The sequence below is a fragment of the Gossypium hirsutum genome, chromosome A04 (genome assembly GCF_007990345.1).
Source record: "Gossypium hirsutum isolate 1008001.06 chromosome A04, Gossypium_hirsutum_v2.1, whole genome shotgun sequence".
Lineage (NCBI taxonomy): Eukaryota > Viridiplantae > Streptophyta > Magnoliopsida > Malvales > Malvaceae > Gossypium > Gossypium hirsutum.
In genome coordinates this window covers 25,836,629-25,847,021 of record NC_053427.1, presented here as the reverse complement: position 1 = coordinate 25,847,021, position 10,393 = coordinate 25,836,629, and the positions used below count along the sequence as shown (strand labels likewise).

General features: G+C 38.2%; 1 protein-coding gene across 1 annotated transcript; it reads right to left on the bottom strand.

Moving 5' to 3' along the window:
* Window positions 1-879: 879 nt before the first annotated feature.
* On the bottom strand, window positions 880-2,079 carry LOC107947785 (uncharacterized). Its single transcript, XM_016882307.1, has one exon. The coding sequence runs from the start codon at window positions 2,077-2,079 to the stop codon at window positions 880-882; it is 1,200 nt and encodes a 399-aa protein (XP_016737796.1).
* Between the last annotated feature and the right edge of the window lie 8,314 nt (window positions 2,080-10,393).

The window sequence follows — 10,393 nt, the reverse complement described above, 5'->3', positions numbered from 1 at the left end:
AGTCTAATTGTTCAGAGAGCTTCCTGGTTTGTAAGGGCGAATGCCCTCAAGGTTTCTTTGCTCCAATCCTTCGTCATGTATAGCGTTAATCTGATGACTTTCTTCTATAAGTAACCCTCCTGATATAAAGGCTTAGGATATCGGAGGGAATGTCATTGGCTCCCACTCCACTTCTCTTCTATTAAGGCACACCCTTATTCCCTCTTGGCGCTTCTCAACTTCCTTCCTCCTTTGCTTATAGTCTGGCTTGAAGCCCAGACCAAAACGATCTTTCTTCTTTTTCAGTTCTGGGATTTGAGTCCCTCCTTGCAGGTATTTTCCTAACCCACTTCCTGGTAAGACTCCCTTTCCCACCATCATTTGTAGAGCCATCCTCATGGCTCTTGCTATCTTTCGCACCGGTGGCTCACTCCTTTCTGAAATGAATGTTGTATTCACAAATTCTAAAAAGCGAAAGGAACACTCAATAGACTCTTCATTCGTCTCGACATAAGGGGCCTTGTTAGTGACTGCGGCTATAATGTCCTCCTCCGTATTGATGGTTACTAACCGTCCATTCGTCACTAACTTTAATTTCTAGTGCAACGATGAGGGCACCGCTCCCGCTGAGTGTATCCATGGCCTCCCTAATAAGCAATTGTAGGAGTGCTTGATATCCATCACCAAGAAGTCTACTTCGTATATACTCGGCCCAATTTCCAAGGGGATGTCAATTCTTCCCATCACTTTCCTTTCTGTACCGTCAAAGGCTCTTACCACATTTTGACATGTCTTCATGTGAGAACCGTCAATGGGTAATCTGTTCCACGTAGCCAATGGTAGAACATTCAAGGCCGATCCATTATCGACGAGCACACTTGGGAGTGTGTATCCCTTGCATCAAGTGGTGATGTGCAAGGCCTTAGTTGACCCCCTGCCCCCCGGTGGGATTTCGTCATCATTAAAGTAGATGAAATTATCCGCACTTATGTTATTCACCAACTGGTCCAACTTGTTAACAGATATGTCATGAGTGACATATGTTTCGTTGAGCACCATCATCAATGCATCCCGATGTACCTCAGAACTCAGAAGTAGAGCCAATACTAATATGCGAGTCGGCTGCCTATGCAACTGCTCAACCACGCTATACTCGCTATGCTTAAGGAACTTTAGAAATTCCTTAGCCTCCTCCTCCTTTACTGGCTCCTTGACAGGCACTTTAGCCTCTTTCTCCTTCTCTGCACTAACATTATTTGTTGTTTTGGGCTCCTCTCTAATGCCCACCGTATCATACCGCTTCCCACTTTGTGTATGGGAACCCTCAACTTGTACATCTTTAGACGTGCTGGCTATATTCTCCTCCTCTAGCACTGTCACACTGCAGTCATAGCTCCATGGTACCTTTTTGCTATCCTTATAAGGGAAAGGCGTAGGCTTATGGATAATGACCTTAGGCACCATTTGTACCCCCACTTCATTATTCCCCAGTAGGTAAATAACAATCCTTGGCCGGCTAGCTCCTTCATGTTTATCCTCTAGCACACATACTTGTTTTTCACAAGAGCTACCTTCAAAAATTTGTAGTTCTTTGTTGTTTATAAAGCCTTGCACCAAGGCCTTGAATTCTACATAATCTTGAACTTTATGTCCTTTTTTCTCATGGAACTCACCATAGTTCCTTGTTTCTCTTCTCTCATTTTTAGAGGTTAACATACCTCTCTTCATCATCTCCTCCCAAATCACCTTCATAGGCATCCTCACCTCAGCAACATCTTCCTTCATTCTCCTCTGACTGGCTTCGCCAATGGCGTTCACTCCTTGATCGCCATGATTTGGAAATGGGTTTTCAGTAATAGGGGTATTGTCGAACTTCACTACCCCCATCTTAATAAGCCTCTCTACGACCTTCTTAAAATCGATACAGTTTTTCATCGAATGTCCCGGTATTCCAGCATGGTATTCGCATCTGGCATTTGCATCGTACCGTTTGGGATATGAAGGCTGTAGTGGTTTCAAGTGAAAAGGAGCAATAGCATGCGCATTGTATAAGCTTTGATAAAGCTCACGATACATCATAGGGATAGGTGTGAACTGCATCTTTTCAGAATTCTATCTTGTACCTAACTCCTGCCTTTGAGAACTCTATTGCTCAACCGTAGCTGTTTTAGGTTGACCAACTGTGATTGCCTTTGCATTGAAGGTGCTTGTGTTATTCACTTCACTATCCTTTCTCCTTGGGGCTAATCTTTTGGTCGCTTCCCCCTCAATTTTGCCAACCCTTATGGCATTCTCGATCATTTCACCCATCATGACTATATCTGTGAAGCTTTTAGTGGTGCTTCCAATCATGTGAGTGATGAATGGAGCCTTTAGAGTGTTGATGAACAACATGGTAGTCTCCTTTTCCAACAATGGTGGTTGAACTTGTATTGCCACCTCTCTCCATCTCTGTGCATATTGCCTAAAATTTTCATTAGGCTTTTTCTCCATGTTTTGTAGCGTGATCCTATCTGGAGTCATGTCAGTCACATGATTATACTGCTGCATGAAGGCCTGTGCAAGATCCCTCCATGAACTTATTCTAGCCTGGCTTAGTTGATTATACCACTTGGCTGCTGCTCCAATCAAACTATCTTAAAAATAGTGGATCAACAGTTGATCATTATTCACGTACCCAGTCATCCTCCTACAGAACATCTTAATGTGGGCTTCTGGGCAAGTAGTCCCATTGTACTTCTCAAATTCTGGCATCTTGAATTTGTGAGGAAGCACCAAGTCTGGGACCAAGCTTAGATCTTTGGCATCAACTCTATGATGCCCATCAGCATTCTCTAAAGCCTTGAATTTTTCCTGCAACCATTTGCAGCGTTCTTCTAACTATCTTGCAGCCTCAGTTCTAAAATCCTCTTTTTCAGCCATGTCCAAGTCAGGAATGACAGGATTTACGGGATTGTCACCGAAATTAAATCCCAAACCAGTTGGGAAATTTATGGGAATCCCAGCATCGACCGACCTTCGTTGAGGCCTTATAGAGATAGACAGCCTCCTAGGAAGTGCCTCAGTTGGTGTAGGCACATGGGGTGGGGTGAAACCTAGAGGATGATCCTCACCATCCTCACCAGTAATTGTCATGGGAGCCTTTCCCTTATCAGTGGCCCTCAGTAGTTGAGCCATCTCATCCATCATGTTCTTTTGAGCATCCAACATTTGCTCCCTCATGTCATTTTGCATTTTTCCAATTGCTCTTGCAATTGGTCCTGCATGTCCTTCTGTAGCTGTTCAAATCTTTGGTCCATATTCTTTGACGTAGCGCGTGTACCGTAGGGATGTGTTGCTTCCAGATTTTCTTTCTCTTACTCTCTTTCTCCCTAATAATTTTAACTAATTAGGGTCTTTCTATAAACTCGAATACATATGATGCAATGAGATGCTATGAAATGCAAATGCATGAATGCAAAAAGATGTCGATTCTGATTCAATTTCCATTTCAGAAAACGTTATTTAAGAAACAAAAATCTTTTCATAAAATGGATTACAAATACGCTTTCGCCCGTAGGCCTAGAGTCTTAACCCTATCTAATAACAATGCTAACTCTTGTCCTCTGTCTGACGATGACTCATACATTATACTCAGCGTTCTAGCTTGTACCGCCAAATCCTACAAGTGTTCAGTGACCTATCGAATCTGAACTAAGGCTTCTCCCATGAGATAATCCCTATTTCCAACTTGATCCTGAAGATGGTGAAGTTCTCCCTTCCACTATTCTTCTCTTGGCTCGAACTGCTCAATCCGTAGCTCACAGTCCTGTAGTGCTGCTTCCAACCCTCCAATATCGTGCTTCATTTCCTCGATCTTATTCAAGCTTGCCTTTAACTCGATCGCAGAGTTACGACTTCGGTGATGATGAAGAGATCGTCCAAGTTCTGCCACCTTAGTTTTTAATCCTTGATTTTCCTTCTCTAGGGCCTGATTACGCGACTGCATCTCTTGGAACTTCTTCTCCCAATACTCGACCTTGGCTCTTTCTTCCTGAATCTCTTACTACCACTGCTCTGAAGATCTCCCTAATCCGACCCTTTTCAACGTTACCTGAGCCTTGTTGTAGTGCGTCTTTAACCATCTCGATCTTCCTTGATCTTTCTCTTTTCCTTTTTCACCTTCTTGACTTCCATCTTTTGAACATCGACGTCGAGACTCAAGCACATTTTTTCCTCTTCGAGCTTCTCAATCCTCTTTTCAAGCTCCGAATTCTTTCTCTCGAACTCTTGCTTCATAACCTCCAACTCTAATGGAATCACTCGTAAGCTCTCCTCTAATGATCGAGCCACCCCCAAAATCGGCCTAGGGATATTATCATTGACTCTCCTACTAAACCATCCTTTATACTCAAGGGTTGACGTCGAACCTTCGGTCAAGATCTTCATACAGAAAGGTTTCTTCCCAGCCTTAGAAATCTCTCGTATCCTCTTCTTATAGTGATCTCCTTTATAAGAGAAATCACTCTGAGCTAAACCCTGTGTAGCCGGTATGAACTGCCTCGCTCGATATTGCCTTAGAACAAGCAATGGTGCATATCCAACAACTCCTCAAATTCTTGGAAAAGGGACCCAATCAAAATTGCCACAGCGGTAAAGGACTTCACTAGGAACCAACCAAGGAGCCTTCCGCATAACATCTTCCTCTCGAAGATTCTGAAGAATGTCTATCCACCTCTCCTGAAATGTCATCTCTCCTAGGCACGTCTACTGCTTCCTTTAAGGGAGAATAACCCTCAAAGAATATTCGGCAAGGAACCTTATCAAGCTTTCAAAAATGACTGTGGAACCAAACCAACAGCAACTGTGCACATCCAATGAATCTACCCTCGCCGGCCCTCCGACATGCACTCAAAGATCTAAATGTCTTAGCTAGGATTGCTGGTATCGGTGTATTCTGCTTACCGACACGATCGAACAAATCTGCAACTGCTTCATCTATGTGCCCCAACGCCTTTGGGAAAATCACCATGCCGTAAATACTGAAAGCTAGGACGTTGACCCTTTTCTTTACGTCTGGATGTGTCGATATCAAATCCCTCAAAGCGGCCCATGGAACGCACTTACTATCACCCTTTTGTTGTACACGAGCTACAACCCACTACTCATTCATCCCAGTAATCATCACCAACTTCTTTGCAAAATTTGGAAGACTAGCAGGCCTAACATAAGCCTTGTGACCCTAAATCCTCGGGTAATGTAGTAAAATCGTATACTCCTCCAAAGTAGGTACAAGATCTACATCACCAAATGTAAAGCAACTATAAGCAGGGTTCCAGAACTGTACCATAGCTCGAAAGAAGTGTCTATCTACTTTGACATCTAACAAATAGGAAAGGTCTCCATAATTCTAATAGAAAAGCTGCTTAGCCTCGTTATCCCATTGGGCCCAAATGTCTCTCAACTCCTGAAACTTATTCAGCATCGAATTAATACGTGTGAAGTCCTATAACTCTGATGTATACCCCTCAGTGACACTATCTCCTTTTTCTAACTGGGTTTTCTCTGACCAGGTATAGACAGAGGCATTGTCCTCCATTTTATCAAGATATTCGTTCCCCATTACAAAACTTTCTAACTCATAAATCGAACCGTGAATCGATATCTTTGAGTGTTGAATGACATGCAATGATAGCAAAATAAAATAAGTCAGTATCATATATATAAGAAATGATAAACAAGTACTTATAAGGGTAGCTTACTAAAGGTTATCAATATTTTCCCTAGGGTAAGCACTTAAAGTTCACTATATGAGTTTTAGTTCTAAAGCAAGGGTACCTGAACCAACAGATTCCTTGGTCCTCACCCATTATAGGCTCATATAGACCAAGTTCAGTTCAGGGGAACACATTTCCCTATGACCATGCGAAGGTGAAAATCTCACGAAGACATAGGTATAGTATCCCGGAAGCAATCCACTAACTCATGCGGAGGTGAAAACCTCACGAAAGCTTAGTTTCTTACTCCCACTTAAAGGTGTGACCAACGGTCATGCAAATGCAATGTGCGAAATCGACATGTGTAGAAAACACTTGTAAAATGATCAATCTTTTAAAATTTTCAAACTTTTGACATTAAGACACAAAAAATCAATTTCTTGGCTTGACTCTCTTATAAGTCCCCAGCGGAGTCGCCAAGCTGTCGAAACCATTTTATTAACGGGGTTTGAAAAGTGGGGTACGACTTTAAAAAATGAAAACGGGAGTCGTCACCAACCTTTTAAAGTGTGATTAGATCACTTTATAAAGCGTTTTGGTCTACGAAATTACGAGAAAACAGGTTCAGGAGTCGGTTACGTACGAGGAAGGATTGGCACCCTCGTAACGCCTAAAATTGGTACCAAATTGAATAATTTTGTTTTAATGTCAAGAGTTAGAATGAATTTAGAAATAAGATCTCTTTTAAAATCGTAATAATTTGAGTTCAAAGAATCAAGATTCCTTTGTTTCGAAAGGATATAGATATCACATCCAGCATGATTGAACACGATATTCTTAAACTTTCGTAACTAAAATCATCTTGTGATTTTCAAAACTTATTTAGAAGGATATTTTAGGCATTTAGACAAACGGGAAATCGCAACCCAGCATATTAGGGTACTACTTCCCGAATTCCTAATTTCCAAAAACATTGCCTTATTTTTTAAAATTCTTTTTGGATCGAATGAAATATAAAAATTCTTTAAAGTGATAATACATTTATCATTTTACAAAGGGTCAATATTTAAATAAGCTAACCTACATAATATCTTCTTTAACAATCCATGCAAATATAATATAAAAAAATGAATAATGGCATAAATTACACAAGATACATTATCATTTTATGTATGGTCATAGATAACATATATATACATGCATTGTCATTACATGCGAAATACAACGTAGAGCATAATGAATTCAATGATATAAATTGTATAATATATATAATAACCTCATGCAAATGTACCTTAAATCAACATAAATGATTAATTCTCATGCAAATATGTAAAAACAATAACAAATATTCTATAAAAATTTTAACCTACTAAACAATAACAAAAAGTAAATAAGCAAATTATAGACATATAAATTAAATAATAAAAAATAAAGATATTCATAAAATTTTAGATCAATATGAAAATAATAAAGGAAAACTCTTTTTTTTAAATGATTAATATATATATAAACCATATTATAGGGTATAATAACTTAATATATTAACAAAATAATGTACTAAATATTAATATTACACATATTTATTTAATAATAAAATAAAAAATCTATATAATTTGTGACAGCCCTAATTTGGTCCTAGTCGGAAAGTGGTTTCGGGATCACAAAACCGAGTCCCAAAAATAATCAAATGTTATATTATGTGTTTATTTCATGTGAAAGTGCATGTGTGAAAATATCATGCTTTGATTTTGCCATTTGTGAGTGAAATTATGAAATAGGACCTATGTGAAAATTTTTGAAAATGCTATAGGCTAATATCTAGTGGCCTAATAAATAGTAGTGCAAAATAGGAGGATTTGCATGTCAAACTCCCCATTTTATGTGTAGTGGCCGGCCATGGTGTTAATGGTAGACAACATGTGCAAATTTTTTTATTGAAGTTATGGCATAAGTATGGCACAAATAATATATGTTATTTTGTGTCATAAAATGTTTAGTAATAGAATAACAAAAAGGAAGAAAAGGAAGGTTTTTGTTCATTCTTGTTCATGAAAGCTGAAAATAGAAGAGAAAGGAGAGGACAAGAGCTCTTGAATGTTCGGTCACTTGGGGAAGAAAAATCCAAGGTAAGTTCATGGTAGTTTGCTTCTATCTCGATGTTCATGAGTTCTTCTTGATTCTACCCTAACTCATGAAGCATATTTTGATTTTTGGTTGTGTTGTGAGCATTCGGTCATGAATTAAAATGAAGGAAATGGTTGTTGTTTCATGTCCTTTTGATGAAAAATGGAAGATAGGTGAAGTTGGGCCAAGCAAATGAGCATACATGTGCCTTAGATGCTAAGGGAAAAATCGGCTAACATGTTGTGCTTTATAATGATGAAATGAAGATTATGCTTAAGTAAAATTATAGATATGTGATGATTGATTGGTGATATGCATGTTTAAATAACATACATGCAAGGTATGTGTGAAAGAGTGATTTGGTAATAAATCTGTTTGGGACAGCAGCAGTAATGTGACTTTGTAAAATCACCATAAATCGTGGGAGATGATTTAGAAGCTGAATAAATTATGTAATTAAATATTAATGAGTCTATTTTCTTATAAAACAAACCGTGTAAGCAAAATAATTTCCGATAATGAGATATTTGAAGTGATGTGGGACACACTTCTAGATCCTCTATTCTGTCTTTATAAAATCATTTTAAATTGTAAAAAAATGTTCATAAGATGAAATTTATATACTTAGACTCATTAATGAGTCTAGTTTCAAATGAAATAAACGAGAACATATTTTGAATTCTGTACAATGAGAAATTTGATTCGTAGTGAAGAGTGGTCAGATTAGTCAAACAGTGAAACAGGGGAAACTTTAAGAAAAATCTGGTATTGATTGGCCAAACCAAAAATTCTGAAAATTTTATGGATGAAAGATATATGAGTCTATCTTCAGGGAAAATTAATGGCACTTGATTTGGAGTTTCGTAGCTCCAGTTATAAATGATTTAGTGACTGTTGCTTAGGAAGACAGCTTGCAGTGAAATTATGATTATGTGGTAAACATTGACATAAATTTGTTAATGAGTTGCTTATTGATTTCTTATAAGCTTACTATGATCAGTAGGTGTGAAAGTCGAATATATATATGTATATATTATATTTTGAAAGTGATGCTCGAATAGTTGAATAATGACTAGTTTAAAATCTTTGAATTTAAGCTCAAGAGCATAAAGGGGCAAAATTCGGATAAGGGAAAAGAGAAAGTAATCGAATAGCTGTTGTAATCGTTCGACAACATTCAAGGTAAGTTCTTAAGTGTTTAAGTTTAATTCCTTTTTATATGCCCAAGAGTTAAATTAATATGGAAAAGGGAATGTAAATTTTATTTAGTTAATGTGCCGAATATGTAATGATTTAAGGCTATAAGCCGATTATAGCTATTATGCTTAAGTTGAATTGGATTTGTAAATTTGATGCACTAAATGAGTGTTACAATGAATAAACTGTGTCGTATATGTGCTGGTGGAGATATCACGTGTGACAGCCCAAAATTGACCCTAGTCGGGAAGTGGTTTCGGGACCGCTAAACCGAGTCACAATAATAATTAGATGTTATATCCTATGTTTATTTCATGTGAAAGTGCATGTGTGAAAATTTCATGCTTTGATTTTTGCCAATTGTGAGTGAAATTTTGAAATGTGACTCATGTGAAAATTTTTGCAAATGCTATAGGCTAATTTGTAGTGGCCAAATAACTTATAGTATGAAATAGGTGGATTTGCATGTCAAATTTCCCACCTTAAAACAAGGTGGCCGGCCATGATGGGCATGATGAGCAATTGTGCAATTTTTTTTATGGAAATTATGGCATAAGTATGGCACAAATAAAATATGTTAATTTGTGTCATAAAATGTTGGGATAAAACAAATAAAATAAGGGGCATGGGCATAAAATAATGAAAAGGAGTATGGTGAATACAAAAAAAAAAAATGTGTGTGTAGTTGTTTGTCCCCCCCATTGCCGTGAGCTAAAGAAAAGAAAGGAGAGAATTTTTGTTCATCTTTTTCTCATCTTCATACTTGCCGAAACTAGAAAGAAAAACAAAGAAAAAATTTCTCATCCTTTGGTTCATCCTTGGCCAATAATTTTAAGGAGGAAGGAAGAAGAAAGGTGAAGAGGTTCGGCCATGCATGTAGCTAGGCTAAGGTATGTTTGATGATGTTCCATGAGATGCATGCATGTTTTAGTTGTTAGCTTGAGTTCTACCTAGCCCATGGTCTAAATCTTGCTATGTGATGGAAATGACACTTGACCATGGATGCATCATTCTTGGTTGATGTTTGATGTGGTGGTGATGAGACATGAGGATTTGTGAAAGGTTTCTCGATGATAGCCACACCAATGACGAAGCTACTTCAAAAGGATGTTAAGTTCGAGTGGACGGAGAAATGTCAGAAAAGTTTCGACCAACTGAAAACTCATTTGACTGAAGCTCCAATTTTGGTGCAACTCGAATCAGGTAAAGAGTTTGTCATTTATAGTGACGCATCCCTACTTGGGTTGGGTTGCGTATTGATGCAAGAAGGTCGAGTCGTGGCCTATGTGTCGAGACAATTGAAGCCACACGAGAGGAATTATCCGACCCATGATCTCGAACTAGCTGCCATCGTGTTTGCTTTAAAAATATTGGCCAAATGTTATGGAAAAAAGTTG